Raw genomic sequence first — 18,961 nt, 5'->3', positions numbered from 1 at the left:
CAATGGTCCCGGCGCGCGGCGTCCCTTCGCACCCTGCCGGACTCGCGCCCGCTTCCAGTCCCTAAGGGAGGCCGAGGGGGCGTGGGCTCCTCCGACCCCCGCAGACCGTTGGCCCTTCAGCTAGTGCCCTAGCAGAGCTTCCCTTGCCGCCCCGCCTCTCCCCTCCTCCCCGGCTCTGGTCCCAACACCCTAGCTCCGAGTCGGGGAGGGGGGGAGGAGTCCTCTAGCGCGACGCCCGGGGGCCTCCTTCTGGCCTAGAAGTCGGCCCGCCCCAGGGGCGTGAGGAGGGGGCGGGGCTGAGGACTTGGGGACTTCGGACTCCCGCCCCTAAACTGCCTTTGCCAGAGCCAAGCGGGCAGCCTAGTCTGGCCTGGAGCGAGCCATGACCGCGCTGTGGGGCCTCTGGCCCGAGGTGCAGGACAACTGCACCTCGCTGGGGCTTATGCTGTTGCTGGTATTGTTCATGGGGCTGGCCCGCGTGGTCACCCGGCAGCAGCTGCACAGGTTCACGATGATCCACACCTTCGTCTTGGAGTTTCTGGCCACCTTCCAGCTCTGCTGCTGCACCCATGAGCTGCAACTGCTGAGCGAGCAGGAACCCGCGCACCCCACCTGGCCGCTGACGCTAGTGTACTTCTTCTCGTTGGTGCATGGCCTGACCCTGGTGGGCACCTCTAGCAACCCGTGTGGCGTGATGATGCAGATGTTGCTGGGGGGAATGTCCTCCGAGACGGGTGCCCTTAGGCTGTCGGCTCAGCTGATTGGTGCCCTGTGCAGCAGGTACTGCGTAAGCGTCCTGTGGAGCCTGGGGCTGAGCAAGTATCACCTCGACGAGAGGAGCTTCGCTTGCAGGAATCCCATTCAAGTGGACTTGCCCAAAGCGATCATCACGGAGGCCATCTGCTCCTTTATTTTCCACAGCGCTTTGCTGCACTTCCAGGAGGTCCGAACCAAGCTTCGTATCCACCTGCTGGCAGCAATCATCACCTTTTTGGTCTACACAGGTTTGTTATTCCCACAAAACACATGGCATGTCCGGAGCCTCTATGACCTGAGGCTCTAAGTTCATTACCAAGGTACATTTGAAAGCCCTACACATCTGCGATGTCAATATTGGTATCTCCATTATTCTGACCATTTTGCAGCGTGTTCTTTACCAGTAGTGCAGACATCTAGATCCTCCATTCAGGAGCCATTACTGTGCTGAAACTGAGATCTTGTGAGATATTGCCAAGGGTTCAAATATCCTACAAAGGGATTGTTTTAATGGTAGAGAAGAAAGATAACTTATCAGCTACCTCTTCCCTCATGCCAACCTGACACTCTGACTGAAAAATGATCGTGAGTTTAAAAAGCTCCTTCCAATTTAAAGCACAGGCTACATGACTGGTTAGTAGTCAGAGGGAGGAGTAGAAGTTCTGTAGTTTTTAGTTCTTTTTATTTTTTTAAATTTAAATTTAATTTATTTAGTTCTTTTTCTACAGAATTAAAGTCATTTCTTATTTCCTTAACAAGTCATCTTGAGTTACAGAAGAACTTTTAAGTGACCTATAAAGAAAGATGTGTTTTGAAATTAAAACTTGCTTGAAATTAAAGATGCTTTTAAAAACAAATAACTTGAGAAATCTTTTGATTTCTTGCAACCGATTTGTCTACTTTGACAGATGTCAGATGCAGTGGGTAACCTGGATATCCTAAATGGGACAAGAAAATCCAAAAAACAAAATTTTAATGATGAAATGTGTCATTTTAAATGATTACAACAAAGTAGCTTCATTGAGACTATATAAAATGTTTTGGAGACAGGACTCTGATAAAAGGAAATTAGTGGTAAGAGTCTATCTTCTACCCATTGGAACTATGAATAGAAGCAAACCTAAGGATAAGGTCTCCTAAACATTTGCTTGGCTTCCCAGGATAAAAATGAAAGACTTTCCAATACAGCTTCCCTCCTTTAGATCTAGTACTATACTTTGTGTAGACACAGATGGAAATAAAAGGTATAGAAGAGAGGGAAGCATATATGTATATTTGAGGGGTTGGTGAATAGCTGCTTATTAAAGTTTTAGGTTTTGGCTAAAGAACAAGCATGCCACATGGAGGAAGAGAATCATCTCTTGCAAAAAGTTATGTCACTGTTTAGCTCTGTACTTATATAATTAATGGTGTATCCTGAAGTTTTCCAGATAATCCCAACATAAAACTAGAGTTGAGAACCACTGCTCTCATCCAGACTTGTGCTGGCCAGTTTGGAAGCCACTAACCACATGTGGTTATTTAGATTTAAATTAACTAAAATTAAATATTCAGTTCCTCAGCTACAGTAGCCACATTTCAAGTGGTCAGTGGCTAGTGGGTTAAGTATTGAGAGCACTGGAGACTGTTTGCAGGGGTAGAACCTAATAGACAACTATGAATTACCACTGTTACAGAAATTGATCTATTGTTATCTTTCTTTTCTGCCAATATAAGGGAGATAAGAATATTCATCAGGCAATATACCAAGAATACAGGAAATATATATGAGTTATCTTAGTTAATCCTTAGAAAAACTCACTGATGGATATATTATTCCCATTTTAAGTAAAGTGAGGCTCACAAAAGTGAAATGTCTTATCCAAGGTCACACAGCTAGAATGTGCTGGAATCATGGTACTGACATTAAAGGTTATACTCATTTCATTATCAGCATTCCTACACTGCATTCCTCAAAAGTAACAAAAATATGTACATACAATTGAACATTCTTCAGCCATAAAAAGGAATTAAGTTCTGATAAATACTGTGACATGAATCAACCCTGAAAACATTATGCTAAGTTGAATAAGCCAGACACAAAAGGACAAATGTTGCAGGACTGCACTTATAAAGAAATCCAGAATAGGCAAATTCTGGATAGCCAGGGAGTATAGCCAGAAAGTATAACAGAGGTCACTAGGGACTAGGGGACAGAGAGGAATAGGGACTTTCTTTAATGGGTACCGATTTCCTATTTGGGGTGATGGAAACGTTGTGGAAATAATGGTGATAGTTGAACATTGTGAATGTACTTATTGCCACTGGATATACACTTAAAATGGTTAAAATGGTATGTTTTATGCCATACGTATTTCACCATAATTAAAACAATTTAAGTTACAAAAAGATTCTGTTGGCAAATAAGTTTGGCAAACACTGGATTAAACAGATTTTCTAATATTAAGACTTTAAAGAGCCTTTACTGCTCTGTATACACTGCTGTATATTGTGGAACTCCAAAAGGAGAATATGGAAGTTTTTCAAACTTACGGAATCATTTTGTCTAGGAGTATGTAGCAGAAGAGAATACACTTTGGGTGTTGCTATACTAAGCCATTTCACTCTCCATTATTTTCTATGTATATGACATAACTTTAGACCAAAGTTGTTCCAGATGGAATGAAACTGTCTTGGGACTGGTTGAGTTTCTGTTTTATCAGGCAGAAGTGAGGCTTTTGTAGGAAGGATTTAAGAAAGGATAGGGAAGGAAAGCCAGGGGAAGGGTCAGCTAAGTCAGGTCTCATTACAAGCTTGATATGTCTTTTAACTTCTAAGATACTATTGGTACTGATTTGACATAGTTGCATGCTGGGATGTTTCTTTAATCACTTGTACTTTGAGAGCACTGAGAAGTCACCAATACAGGTCGCATCAAGGTAACTGGTTTTGTATTTTAAGATTACAGAACAAACCAGTCCAGCAACATGGCCCAGGCTCCTCCAACAGCCAGTGACCATGTGTCTGGTTCTCTATGTATTGATTTAGCACCCTCGACTTTTGATGTGCACATGGAGGCCATTGATGTTATTACCACTTAACATGTATTCATTGTCTTCCCAAATAAAGTAAAACAAAAATGCTATGTGATTTATTAACATATTAGAGCTATAAAACTATTAATGTAAATTTCAAGCAAATCTTCCTTAATTTAGATTTTGGGAGAATCTAGTTCAATGAACAGGATAAGACAGAGGTGCATTCATTGTGTAATTACAGTTGACCCTTAAGCAATGCAGGGGTGAGGGGCACTGACCCCCTACACAGTAAAAAATCCATGTATGACTCTGATTCCCCCCAAAATTAATAGCCTACTGTTGACTGGAAGCCTTAACCATTAACAGTTGATTAACATGTATTTTGTATGTTATATGTACTATATACTATACTGTTATAATACAGTAAGCTAGAGAAAAACATTAAGAAAATCATGAGGAAAATATGTTTACATTACTGTACTGTATTTGTCAAAAAAATCTGCATATTAGTGGACCCATGCATTTCAAACCCATGTTGTCCCAGGGTCAACTGTAATTAGACATTGAAAAAAAATCTGGTATTTTACATGTCTAAGTTGTCTTTATTACTGCACCTTTTCATTTCCTTTGTAGAATTTTTAATTATATACTTGTTTCCAGAGCTCTTCCTCCACCAGACAGAAAGCTTTATGAATACAGAAACTAAAATTTTTTTATTCATTATAACATATAACCAGGTCTTAACATTGTGTCACCTGTTACAAATAAATAGTATTTTTGGAATGAGTGAATGAATGAATTAGCAAATACTCTATTCACATTAAAAAATAATGCAGAAGAAATAATATATATCCGGTATTTTATATTTTACACCTAAGGGCTTTAAAATTGGCCTAATGCATTGTTTGAATAATTCGTAGTATTTTTAATTCATCTCATTACTACATTCAGGAGTTTTTGGTATCCTTCTAAATGATGAAGAATATAGGTAAGGTTATTTGTCAAAGGAGAAGGGAACTAAGTCCTTTACATGTGTTTGCTTTCAATACAATAACCATATGAAATAAGTGCTAAATTACAAATGAAAAACTGCTCCAAACAAAGGTCCAAAACATTTACTAATATAGTGGCTAAGGGCACAGGTTTGGAGTTGTACTATGCCCTTAGAAGAGATGCTTAATTTAGGCCTGCTTCCTCATCTTTTAAATGGAGAATAATAGCATCTATCTCTTGGGACCATTATGAGGAATATAAATAATGTGTTTTAAGTTCTTAGCATAGTACCTGGCACAAATATTCTGGTCACTGGAAAGGGCTAGCCTCCACTGTAAATTAGTTCATTGACATTCTGGCTTATATATGAGTCTTGTGATTGTAATTAGTGTCATCCTGTCATAGAGAATTTGGTTCCCTTTAGGAGTATTGAGAAACGTTAGTATCTAGAATTGACAGATTTGTAACTTGGACTTTGACACAGTCTTTAACTGTGGTAATTTCACCAAGTTCGTGCTGTCCTGTAAGACTCTGGGCAATCAGCCAGCTCTATCTTCCCATTGATACCTCTTCTTCAATATATATTTATTATGACTTCTCCCCTTCAGATGTCAATAAATAGTAACATTTTTCAAAGCCATTTTGTTAGTCCTGTGCCTGATGAATTCACATTTAATTGCACAATGCATGAATGTGTTTGTTCTTTTTGTAAAACATTGAAACACTACCGATGAGACTAAAAGTGCCTTTTGACTGCCACCATCCATGCCTGTCCCCTCTCCCTCCTTGCTTGCTCTTCCCACAAGGATAGTCCTCTGCACATGCATGTGTGTATGTCTTTCCAAACTCTTTATGTGATTTATTATACATACAGATAAGACCCTATATAAACTATTGTTTTATGTATGTTCATGTTAATGTAAAAGGTATGATGCCTTTTTGCAGTTTACTTTTTTTGGTGGTGGTCGTTTAGTGGTATCTTGGAGATCTACCAGTGTTAAGTAGTAAAGAGATTTCTCTCATTATTTCAAAATACTGAATGTAATTCCAAATTATGAAGCTTGCTTATTTAGCTACCTTCTTATGAATGGACACTCAGGTTTCCCCCAGTTCTTTGCTACTATAAACAACGTTGTGTATGTCTACTTGTAAACAAGTATCAGTAGTTCTCTACAACAGCAGTTTTCAGCAGGAAAACTCCCCAGGCAACACTCAGCAATGTCTGGACACATTTTTAAATGTTACAATGGTGGGGGAGATGGATGTGCTGGCATCTAGTGGGTGAAGACCAAGGATGCTGCTGAACATCCCACAATGCATACGACAGCCCCATGCAAAAAGAGGTATATAGTCTAAAATGTCAAAGCCAAAGCCACATGTTTTGGGCTTTTGTTGACACAGAACCTACTCCTGATAAAGAATTTCTGTATCAGTTAACTATTGCTTAAAATCATAATTTATTGTTTTTCATGATTCTGTGGATTAGATGGAAACTCCTCTGAGATCTTATAGCTGGGCAGTTGGCAGTGCTAGAAGAGCCCAGGTAGCCTCATTCATGTCCAGCAGTTGGTGGCAACTGTCAGCTAAGGTGCCTCAGTTATACTCCATGTGGATTCTTATCCTCCAGCTGCCTAGACCAGCTTACTTACATGGTCAGGGCACTGTTCCAAGAGAGCAAAAAGTGGAAGCTGATGGATTTACTGAGACCTGTAATTCACTCAGCGTCACTTGTCATGTTCAGAATTAGCACAGCATCACTTCTGCTGCATTCTGTTTGTCAATGCAAGTTGAAAGCCAGTCCATATTCAAGAGAGGGGAATAGACTTTACCTCTTGGTAGGAGGAGCAGCTTCACCACGTCACATTCAATAGAATTAGACATGTGAGGATTAGAAGATAAGGAGAGTGAAGTAGTTTGAATTTTAGGATGGCAGAAGACTGATAGATCGTGTTCTTGGACTTAACGGAAATAACAAAGACCTAATGGGAACACCAAAGTGAGCTAATTATGAGGGTGGTGGTTTTCTATTTTACTGATCCATGTCTTAAAAAAAAAAAAAATCACAGGTCACTAATATTATAATAGCTTATATTACATGGTATTGTAAAGACCTGTGTAAGTCAGTATCTTTTTACCCATAATGTCTAGTATATAGGAACTCAATTTTTTTATTGAACTGAATTGACAATCCTGTTGGTGCTTGGCAGTTGCAGGTCTAACATTCCGGGATTGACGATTCAAGAATGATTCTGAAGGTCCATGACATGGTGTCATTTAGAATTGCTGAGACGTGAATATGAATCATGCTGTGAGGCTGGTGTGCTAGGAAAAACTCTTAGCCACGGAGTGAACTTAGTTCACTGGTCAATGTGTTCATCTTGACATGGCTTGTTTTCAGCCTTATCAAGTATGAAATCTCATCAGTGAAATCTTAGGAAAGGGTCACTTAGTTTCTAATTTTACTGCATTTTATAAAGGCAACATACTCTAGTGGCACATGGCAGGGTAAAATTTGTGAAGATCTTGGGATCTGTCTCTGTGGCTGAGTCAGAGGCAGATGTGTGTGCCCAAGCTTCCACACGGAAGAAGCAACAGAAATGTCATTGTCTCAGGAATATTCTTAGAGTGTGTTCTGAAAAGCTGAGCCACAGGTCTGGTACCACCAGACAGGAAGTCCAGCCTCCTCTGCTTTTTCTCACTTGCTTGTGAGGCCAGCCAGAGGTATAAACTCCTAGGCCCCATGTCAGAGAACCTGGGTGTAGAGCTGTACCATGAATCCTGAAAAGCAATCAACAGTTAGAATTTGTGCTTGTCTTCCCCAGCTGTACACGACCACTCTTTTTATTTAAAAAAATTTAGTAACCACTTTATTCACATGCCATTCACAGTCCCTTCTTCAGGGTTCTCTCTGTTGACAAGTAAAAACAGAGTCAATGATAACGCTTTGGTCCATTTTACTTTTGTTTTAAACACAAAGATATACTTAAGTCCAAGAGGATTCTGGGGCATTGTATCCATTTTAAATGTATTTTCATTTTATTTTCATTATTATTCATTCATTTAAATTGGTGAATGTTAAGATGGGCAGCCAAGTCTCCCATTTCATAAACTTGTAGGAACAATAATAGAGTGGATTAACTTTCAATGTGCATTCTGTAATACACAGGAAAAGCACTGGATTAAAACTCTTATGTCCTTTTTTAATACCTGGCATATTATCATCTACAATCTATTTTTATACTCTATAATATGCACGGTGGTTCTGCAAAGGAAGATTATAGCATAAGAATACTTAAACACCTAAAACAAAGTAGTTGTATCTAGTAAGCCCTTTATTTCTAGTTACATGAAAATGTAAAATATATGGTTTGGTATCACTCTGCTTAAAATGTATTACAGGAGGAAGTCTAACAGGAGCTGTATTTAATCCAGCTTTGGCACTTTCACTACATTTGAAGTGTTTTGATGAAGCATTCCTTCGATTTTTTATAGTATATTGGCTCGCTCCTTCTTTAGGTAAGCATATTTTTATGAATATGATTAAAAGATTAGGGTATCTTAAAATACGATAGGAAGTATCACTGTAACATGTCAATTACCAAAGCCAGAGTATGTACAAAAAGAAAATGAAAAAGGTAGTTAACATACCGTGTACAGTATCCTTTAGAACTTTTTATCTTCAAAGAAACAAAATTACGTAGTTAAGGGTAGTCCATTCCATGCATGATACCACCTTAAGAAACCCTCAGATATATGGGCCAAAAAGTGAGGAGTCATTCCTTCCATTAAGAAAATAATTTTTCTGGGGCGCCTGGGTGGCTCTGTCGGTTGGGCATCCAACTTCAGCTCAGGTCATGATCTCGCCATTCGGGAGTTCCAACCCCACATCGGACTCTGTGCTGACAGCTCAGAGCCTGGAGCCTGCTTCAGATTCTGTGTCTCCCTCTCTCTGCCCCTCCCCCGCTCACACTCTGTCTCTGTCTCTGTCTCTCTCAAAAATAAATAAAACGTTAAAAAAAAATTTTGTTTTTTTAAATAATTTTTCAAGAGTGCCTGGCTGGTTCGGTCTGTAAAGCATGCGACTCTTGATCTTGGGATTGTGAGTTCGAGCCCCACACTGGATGTAGAGATTACTTAAAAAAAAACAAAAAAACAAAAAAAAAAAACCGCCTTTCTTTCGTGCTAAAGGAATTTTTTTTCCAAATTTGACTCATTTTGCAGAAGAGCATCTCATGAAACAATGGATACCTGTAATAAATATAGTTTTAAAATTATCCACAAATTGTATTCCTGTTATTACTATCTGGATCAGTTATATAAAACAGATATATAAAAACAGATATGTAAGATATATAAAAAACAGATATATAAAACAGGTGTATAAGTTATCAGCATTTCTTGATTTTGTTTCATCATCTCTCTTAAGCCTGATTATAAATTGTAACTATAAATGAATGTGAGGATGCCTGGTCTTTATTATTTCATCCTTCTTTTTGTCCACAGCAGTTTTTGTTTCTTATTGCTCATTTCTGTCAAATAAAATAAAAAAATAAAAAAATAAAAGAAAGAAAGAAAGAAAGAAAGTTGGGTATATCTAGATGGGAACATTGGCATAATAGGTTTGACTAGCCGTCACACCTGACTCCTCCTGTTCACCTTCCATGCTTTTATTTCACAGTACCTGTTATGCTCAGTCATGATATTTGTGGACCTAAACAACCTAAACATGAAAAATGCCAGAGAAAATCCGCATTTTAAAGTGCTAACAATGGCAGCTGTTGTTCAGTTCTGCAGATTGCTCGTGTTTTCCAGTAACTTCTTTAAAATTTTCTCTACTCTTGATTTCAAAAAATTAAAAAGGTCATTGAAGTTCATGAAGCTATAAAGGTCACTAATTGGATAGGTCTACTGATAGTTTTTGTTTGGAAATATTCTCTTAAAATGTCATATTTACAATCCACATGTATTATTAATGTTATATATTTGTTATTGTGCTCTAACTACTATGTTAACAGTAGGCCTATGACTAAAGAATTATTTCATCCATTACTTGAAAGAATACTAAAAAGTAGTGCTTTCCAAAATAATTTTTAAAAGGAACAAAAATAAAAGTAAATAAAAGGAAAAAAAAATCAGAAGTAATGACATTTTCTGTAAAATGGCCATGACTTTTTTCCCTCCCTCCTTCCTTCCCTCCTTCCCTTCCTTTCTCCCTCTCTCCCTCTCTCTCTCTCTTCTTTTTTTAAGTAATCTCTATGCCCAACATGGGGCTTGAACTCACAACCTCAAGATTGAGAGTCATACCCCACTAAGTCAGCCAGGCACCCAATGTTTTTTTTCTTTAATCAGTGTTTTCCAGCCTAAATCACTTAATAACTTCTTCTTGGAAGAATATACTAGAAAAAATCTCATGATAGACAAAAAGGAACAGTCACTTTGGACGCTTTAGAAAGTGTACAGACCAGAGAGTAATAGAGTGGGGAAAGACTACATTCTGTTCATGTTAGCATAGTCCAAACAGGAAGGTAACATTACTTATAGCCATTACCAAAACATTTTATGGAACCACTTATCCCTCCAAATATCCAAACACCCAAAGAAAAAACACTTTTATTCATTTCTTTCTTCCTATTTAAGGAATCTTTCAAAAATGGCATTGGGGCGCACCTGGGTGACTCAGTCGTTTAAGCATCTGACTCTTGATTTCGGCTCACGTCATGATCTTAGTTCATGGATTCAAGCCCCACATGGGGCTCTGCACTGACAGCACGGAGCCTGCTTGGGATTTTCGCTCCCTCTCCCTCTGCCTCTCCCTGGCGCGCTCTCTCTCTCTCTCTCTCTCAAAATAAATAAATAAACTTAAAAAAGATCTTATAAAAAGAAATTGGGATTAAACTTTTTAGCAATTCTCTCTAGCTAGCCCTAATTGGCTTGTTGAAAATATACAAAGATTCTTTGTTGGCCTATGGATCTCCTAGCTTTTTTCTAAATAGACTTAACTGAAATTTGTTACAGCTTTTTGTTTGAAGAGGTATGTTCCTATGCTTCTTTAAGAAGTTTAGGAATGAAGAGCAATACAAGAATCCTTCAATAGATGTGGATAAGTGATATATGTGAATAAATTGCAGTTTTTAGAATACTGAATTCCAGCTCGCTGTTAAATTCTGTCATTCATTGGGGCGCCTGGGTGGCTCAGTCGGTTAAGCGGCTGACTTCGGCTCAGGTCATGATCTCATGGTCAGTGAGTTCAAGCCCCGCATCGGGCTCTGTGCTGACAGCTCAGAGCCTGGAGCCTGTTTCGGATTCTGTGTCTCCCTCTCTCTGACCCTCCCCCGTTCATGCTCTGTCTCTCTCTGTCTCAAAAATAAATAAACGTTAAAAAAAATAAATTAAAAAAAAAATAAATTCTGTCATTCATTGAAGTTACATTCCATTGCAAAAAATGGCACCAAATGAAATAAGGTCACAAACTATAAGAAGGATGGGAAAAATAAGAAATTGTCATTTTATGAGAGGCCTTCAAACAGCTAAGAGATGAGGCATCAAGACAAACAAAACCCTGTTAAAGCCACATTAGGCAATGCTATTGAGTGAGACGGAAGAGAGTCATCCCAAGATAGCTTTCCATTCTTGACCAAGCAGGGAGCAAACTATTCTTGGAAGCCATACTCTTTGTTTTTCTTCACAGCAGAGGTACTTATAATTCCTCTAATGGCTCCTGCCATCTTCCTAAAATTAATTTAAAATATTAGAAATGTTTGGGGTGTTGGGGCACCTGGGTGGCGCAGTCGGTTAAGCGTCCGACTTCAGCCAGGTCACGATCTCGCGGTCCGTGAGTTCGAGCCCCGCATCGGGCTCTGGGCTGATGGCTCAGAGCCTGGAGCCTGTATCCAATTCTGTGTCTCCCTCTCTCTCTGCCCCTCCCCCGTTCATGCTCTGTCTCTCTCTGTCCCAAAAATAAATAAACGTTGAAAAAAAAAAAAAAAGAAATGTTTGGGGTGCCTGGGTGGCTTAGTTGGTTAAGCGTCCAACTTTGGCTCAGGTCATGATCTCGTGGTTCATGGGTTCAAGCCCTGCATCAAGCCCTGCATGGGGCTCCCTGCTGTCAGCATGGAACCTGCTTCCATCCTCGGTCTCCCTCTCTTTCTGCCCCTCCCCTGCTTGCTTGCGTGTTCTCTTTCTCAAAATAAATACTAAAAAAAATAAATATATATATATATTTATATATATTAGAAATGTGACAATAATAATGCATATAGAATTCTCTAGTTTACACATTCCATAAAATGAAAATTAGCAAATTCTATTTGCTATGAAACTGAAATTACATTTTGGAAAAAGGTTTAAATATAACAATCTAGCTTTGATTTCATAAAGAAAATGTCAAATTTTGTAGGTCAATTAACATATGGATTTTTTTTTTTTTTCCATTTAAAGCCTTTGGTCGCAAAACAGACTCATTTTTCAACAGTATATTAAGCTATCCATATGCTAGTTAAACCTAAGGTTTCCTGTTTTGATCAAACAGGACTAAAATAATATCAATGTGCATGTGACAAAATTCATTCTTAATCTGAGTTTAAGCTAATTCAGAGCTTTAAGCCTAAATATGTTATGATAAAAACATTAATTATTGCAGACTTCCCTTTCAAGACAGTGATGTGAGCCCTGTGACTATCTCCTCCAGCCCTATTCCCAATGGAAAATCAACCAATAGCCACCGGCTAGATTTGCCTGGTGTGACCTCAAAAATAAAGATTTACTAATACATGACTTTTTAAAACATATTTTAAATTGTAAATTTTTTTTTAACGTTTATTTTTGAGACAGAGACAGAGCATGAACGGGGGAGGGGCAGAGAGAGAGGGAGACACAGAATCGGAAACAGGCTCCAGGCTCTGAGCCATCAGCCCAGAGCCCGACACGGGGCTCGAACTCACAGACCGAGAGATCGTGACCTGAGCTGAAGTTGGACGCTTAACAGACTGAGCCACCCAGGCAGCCCTTAAAACATATTTTATATTTAAGGTGTAAAATTTCAGCACTTAAATTTTCTGTTTTGTGCTATTAATATTGTGACTGATGAAAAAAGGAGAAAGTCATGTTTGAGCATTCTAAATGAAAACTGAGCACTTTCAGTTGCTCTGTTCTCCCAGTACATGTCTGGGGCATGGAGGGGACACAGTGTTGCCATTTTAGAGAAGAGCAAATGGAGACTCAAGTCCAGAGTTTCTAACTCAGGAGGTCAGTAATAGAGCGAGAAGTAGAACTCCAGATCTTTCTATTTATCCTTTTATTCTCCCTATCCCACCATCCCCCCCCCCCCAAAAGAGAGGGAAAGCAGGGGAGGGGCAGAGGGAGAGAGAGAATCTTGAGCAGGCTCCACGCTGAGCCTGACACAGGGCTCGATCCCACGATCCTGGGATCACAGCCTGAGCCAAAATGAAGAGTTGGATGCTCAACGGACTGTGCCACCCAGGCACTCCTATTTATCCTTTCAATTCATTGTTTAGATCCTTCTAGTTTTGCCGAGTACACACTGTTTTTAAGGATTCATGGTTGAAGAAAAATAATGTGAGAATGTTAGATTAAAAAATATCTACTGGTTTTGGGTGATGGGGATTAAGGAGGGTACTTGTTCAGATGAGCACTGGGTGTTATATGTAAGTAATAAATCACTAAATTCTGTTCCTGAAAACATTATTACACTATATGTTAACTAACTTGGGTTTAAATAAAATTTTTTTAAAAAGTGTTCTTGAACACACACACACACAAATAAAAAAATAAAAAAAAATCTAAATGTTTCATGTAGAATTGATGCAGCTAACTCTTTTAAACATAGCTTTCCAAATCTCTATGTATATAATCTTAAATTATAGCCACTGAGTGATTATGAACTTCCTTATAGATTGTTTTTATTTTACTCTGTTTTGTCTTTCAGGTATATTGTTGATGATTTTGATGTTCAACTTTTTCCTTCCATGGCTGTATAACAACCATACTATTAATAAAAACGAGTAACTATTCCAAAAGACTCAGACTAAGTTACAGGACAGTCAAGCTGGAGGTGATAAAGATTTTATCACCTCATATTCAACATCCTGGCTGCACTGGACTCATCAATGTTTAGCTTCCTCTGAGGAAGCTGCCTTGTAGTTTTCATCACTGGAACTGAAAGAAAAAATTACTGTGAAAAGGAGATATCCTGTGTTTCTCAGTTAAGACTTGTTCTTTTGAGTGTGTATTAAATGCTGCTAGAAAAGGCATTACATGAAATATAAATCTCAAGTGATAATTATTAATTTTGATGGGAAAAAAAAGCAGAGGGGGAGAAGGGAAGGGAAGTGATGGTAGGACCACAGAAAGAGTGTGTACCAAGTATCATCTGAATGAACAGGATTTTTAACCAATGTATGACCAGTCATGCTTACAGACCCAGAAAGGGTACTTTTCAGCCACTACCTCACACAGTGATACCATCAGTAGTGTCACCTATCAACAGGAAAGTTGCTTGGGGAAGTAGATTATATATCCACTCACACTCAAGGGGTTTCCTAAATATTTTAAATAATCTAAAAATAATCTAAAATATCTAAAATAAATAATCTAAAATATTTTCTCTAAACAGACAATCTCACTAGCTTTAGGCAGGTTGTTATTCTTGAAGAGAATAAACAAAGCACTCACAAAAGGCAGGAGGTAAGCTTTTCACATTCTCATTTGATCCTAACAACTACCTTATGTAGTAGGTAGGGCATGTATTTTTAATCTCCACTTTACAGATAAGGAAACTAAGTCCAGAGGGGTTTGCTGTCCTGAGGTCAAAAAGACTTCTATTTCAATACAAAAAATTTTCTCAGTCATCATTATGACTTAAAGAAAAATTGAAGATTTTGAAGCAACGTTAAAGATTTTATAATCTTTAAAACTTTATTATAATCTTTCAAATCTTTAAAATTTATTTAGGAATTAATTAGTTTTTGTTTTGTTAGGTTTAAACAGCCTGTAAATTTTCTTCCATTAGCTTTCTTTTATTGTATGAGGTCTCCTTTTCCTTAAAAGTTCAGGCCATAAATAAGGGTAAGTGCATTTCTCTTCATAGGAAATTCCATTATCAGGGTTAGAATTGAAAGTAAAAAAATATGGGGTGAGATCAGATCTGTTTGAGTAATAATTAAGCAACTGATAAATTGCCAGGTAATGTAAGTGCTGTTTCGTGATCAGCTTGTAGATAGTCACTCTCTTTACGCCTGCAGACAGGACTGAACGGCTCAGGCTACCTGGCAAGGCAGCGAGTTTGAGGATCATGGACTTTGACTCATGAACTTAAAAATACCATAGTAGTTTCTCTTTTAAAAAGCAGAATTCATGAAACTGTTACAATGGCTAAACACAGTTTTATTTGGTCTGCACAGTACTTTAAAATAAATAAAAAGCTAGTATTTTAGTCTTGTTCACGCGAAACTCCAGTTCTGGCTTCTTGAAAAACCCAAAAGATCTGGCAATACTAGGCCTGAGTCCTATCATGGCAACACAAAATAAAGGTTGTTCCCTTTAAAATGATCCCTCTGCCACTCCCTATGTCTTCCAAACATGAAACTGTGTTTCAGTTACTGTTTCGTGAGTAGTATTAATTTGTGAAAACACCCGGCCCTCTAAACTCGTCAGAATTTGGGTGTGAGACTGTGGCCTCTCAAATAGCAGCAGTTTCCTCTACACCGCCTCTGACACTGGGTCTGGAGGTGGAAGACTCCTCTCTCCTCATTGCTGCTTCCCATCTATTTTCCTCTGCTCCCTCCATTAAAATCCTGTCATCGGGCCGTGCCATTTGCCACCTGGGTACTTCTTCATGCAGTCATCTGCCCCAGAATGCCCTCAACATCCTCCCCCTTCCCCGCCCCCTGGCCATGCCGTTCCTTTAAGGACCTAGTTCCTGTCTCACTCTCGTCCTCTACAGCCATTCCAGTTCTAGCTCTTGGGGATTTCAATACCCACGAAGATGACCGTTCCAGTGTCCTGGCCTCTCAGTTCATTGGTTGGACTTGAAAAGCTTTTCAATGATTTTTTTCCTTCTGTTTTGCCTCAGCTACAACTTTGTTCATAAACTTCAGCTTGTCTTTACCAGTAACTCACTCTTGTAGGATCTCAAACCTCTAACCCCTCCTAGCTTACTCACTCTGGCACCTCATTTGCAGTGATCCTTTGACCTCCATGGAGAGCCCGTCTCCACTAACACCACCTTTCCACATCTCTCACCCCTCTCATGTATCCCCCTTGTCCTAAAACAGCTTAAATTACACACTTGTAGAGAATCTTAACTCCCTTGTTCTTTTGTCTCATTATATTCACATGGCTTAACCACAATTTGATTAAACCCAGCTGTCTGCTTATTCCTTGCCTGCACCTGAACATGAACTAGAAAAAAAGAAAAAAAAAAAAAAAGATACAGCAGTAGGACAATTCTTTCAGAGGTTTGCCCTAAAGAGAAGAAAATGTGGGCGGTAGTGGAAGGGGGAAATTAGGTCAAGAAAGAATCTTTTTTTAAGATGGGAAAGATCTTGGCATGTGTATATTCTGAGGGGAATGATGCAGCAGAGAGAAAGTATTTGATGATGTAGGAGAGGAAGGGGAGATTTCCCAGATCCATAGTTCTTAATAGGTTAGTGAAGACAGAATCAAGTGCACAACTCTGTGGTTGGTCTCAGCTAGAAGCAAAGCTAGATCATGTACAGTAGCAGGAGAAAAGGTAAGCACATGCGGGCACAAGAAGAGTTAGATAGGCAGATGTGCCCTGAAGCACTCTAATCAGGGCTTCACCTCCACCATGCTTGCCAAGCCCATCAATGACTTCCATGCTGATAAAGCAAGTTCTTGTCCTTATTACTTACCGGCAGCATTTGATAAAACTGATTGTATCCTCCTGAAAATACTTCATTTCCAGAAAATCACTGCCTTCTCAATTTCTTCTGTTATTTCCTCCTCTCCCCAAACTAAATGATAGTTTCCCAGGAGTTAGTCCTCTGAGCTCTTTTCTATTTATAGTTATTCTCTTGGTAATTTCATCCAGTCTTGTAGCTTTTTTAATAAATGATTTAAAAAATTTTTTTAAGTTTATTTATCTTAGAGAGCACGTAGGCAGGGAAGGGCCAGAGTGAGAGGAGGAGAGAAAGAATCCCAAGCAGACTCCATGTTGTCAGTGAGGAGCCTGACGCAGGTCTCAAACCCACAAACCATGAGATCATGACCTGAGCCAAAATCAAGGGTTGGATGCTTAACCAACTGGGCCATCCAGGCACCCCCCCCCCCCAGTATTGTAGCTTTATAGCAACTATACCCTAATGAATGCCAAATTTCTATCGTCAGCTTGTACAACTTTCCCGACTCCAGACTCCTATCCATCCATATATTTGGTATCTCTTAGTTGTCTGATAATTCAAGTTGATACATGCAGCTTTAGCTAATTCAAACTGCACGGAGCACCTGGGTGACTCAGCCTGTGCTGTTAGCACAGAGCCTGCTTGGGATTCTCTCTCCCTCTCTGTCTACCCTGCTTGTGCTCTGTTTCTATCAAAATAAATAAATATTTAAAAAAACCAAACTGCATAGCATATCCATTCTTTTATTTTTATGTTTATTTATTTTGAGAGAGAGAGAGTACACACACACACAAGTGGAGGAGGGGCAGTGAGAAAGGGAGAGAATCCCAAGCAGGCTCCGCACTGTCAGCACAGAGCCCTATGTGGGGCTCGAACTCACAAACTGTGAGATCATGACCTGAGCCGAGATCAAGAGTCAGACACTTAACTAACTGAGCCACCCAGGCGCCTCTCCATTCTATTTTTAAAAACATTTTTTTAAGGGGTGCCTGGGTGGCTCAGTCGGTTGAGCGTCCGACTTTGGCTCAGGTCACTATCTCACAGCTTGTGAGTTCGAGCCCCGCATTGGGCTCTGTGCTGATAGCTCAGAGCCTGGAGCCTGCTTCTGCTTCTGTGTCTCCCTCTCTCTCTGCCCCTAACCCACTCGCATTGTCTCTGTCTCTCTCAAAAATAAACATTAAAAAAAAAAAACAAAAACAATTTTTAAGTTTATTTTGAGAGAGACAGAATGCAAGTGGGGTAAGGACAGAGAGAGAAGGGGAGAGAGAATCCCAACAGGCTCCACACCATCAGCACACAGCCTGAAGTGGGGCTCGAATTCATGAATCTGAGCCAAAATCAAGAATCGGACTCTCAACCAGCTGGGCCACCCAGACATCCCTAAAGCAATGCTTCTTGTACATGTCCCTCTACATAATGTTTCTCTAGGGTATGTAGGCTTTCCTACTTTGCATTATGGCCTACTAGCACAGTTTAGTACAAGCCTCCATTTACTGACTTTTGTCCAGATTACTCCAATAACTTCCTGTTGTTTTTTTTAAACATTTTAATTTTTGAAGAAATCTCTACACTCAACGTGAGGCTCAAACCTAAACTCTGAGATCAAGAGTTGCACGCTCTACTGACTAAGCCAGCCAGGTGCCCCAATAACTTCCTATTTCTAATGCTTGAGTGATCCTATTAATCAAATCATGCCACCGCTTCCTATTTTAGACCTAAAGACATGTCTTCCTCTAACTCACAAAATTACAGGTAACTTGGGGTGCAAAATATTAATGTTTTAGGAAAAATTACATATGAAGTAAGTTTGACTACTGACATCACTGCCCTATTTAGCAACTTTCTGTGAACTAGTTATTTAAAACTACACTGTAGCAAAGCTGTACTAAATGAATGCTAGAGCTAGAACAACGTATACCATCCTACATAATGAATCATTTTCCTTGTAAAAGCATACAGGATTCCACAACTTCTGACTTTTAAAAGACATAGTAAACAAAATGAAAAGACATCACAGACTAGGAGATTAATATCTAGAATATATAAAGAACAGATCAGTAAGGAAAAAAAACTTAAAAATTGGGCAAAAAATATGAAAAGTCCAATGTACACAATAGGAAGGTGTTCAGTCTCACTAGTAATCAGGAACATAGAAACTTCAATCACGATGAAACCTTACTTTCAAATTCGTGAGATTGGCAGAAAATTAAGTCTGGATATATTAAAAGCTGGTGAGGATATAACCAATAAATTTTATTCCCTAACATGGCAGTGTAAATTTCCCCAACTGTTTTGGAGAACAGGTTAGCAACATCT

At 39.2% G+C, this 18,961-nt stretch overlaps 1 protein-coding gene across 1 annotated transcript; it reads left to right on the top strand.

Moving 5' to 3' along the window:
- Nucleotides 1-354: 354 nt before the first annotated feature.
- On the top strand, nucleotides 355-14,051 carry AQP11 (aquaporin 11). Its single transcript, XM_047878330.1, has 3 exons — nucleotides 355-1,004; nucleotides 8,166-8,282; nucleotides 13,711-14,051. Exons 1-3 carry the CDS (start codon nucleotides 383-385, stop codon nucleotides 13,788-13,790), a joined length of 819 nt encoding a protein of 272 aa, XP_047734286.1. The 5' UTR covers nucleotides 355-382; the 3' UTR covers nucleotides 13,791-14,051.
- Nucleotides 14,052-18,961: the final 4,910 nt, after the last annotated feature.

The sequence above is a fragment of the Prionailurus viverrinus genome, chromosome D1, assembly GCF_022837055.1.
Source record: "Prionailurus viverrinus isolate Anna chromosome D1, UM_Priviv_1.0, whole genome shotgun sequence".
In the NCBI taxonomy this organism is placed as follows: Eukaryota; Metazoa; Chordata; class Mammalia; order Carnivora; family Felidae; genus Prionailurus; species Prionailurus viverrinus.
This window is presented reverse-complemented; position numbering and strand designations above follow the sequence as displayed.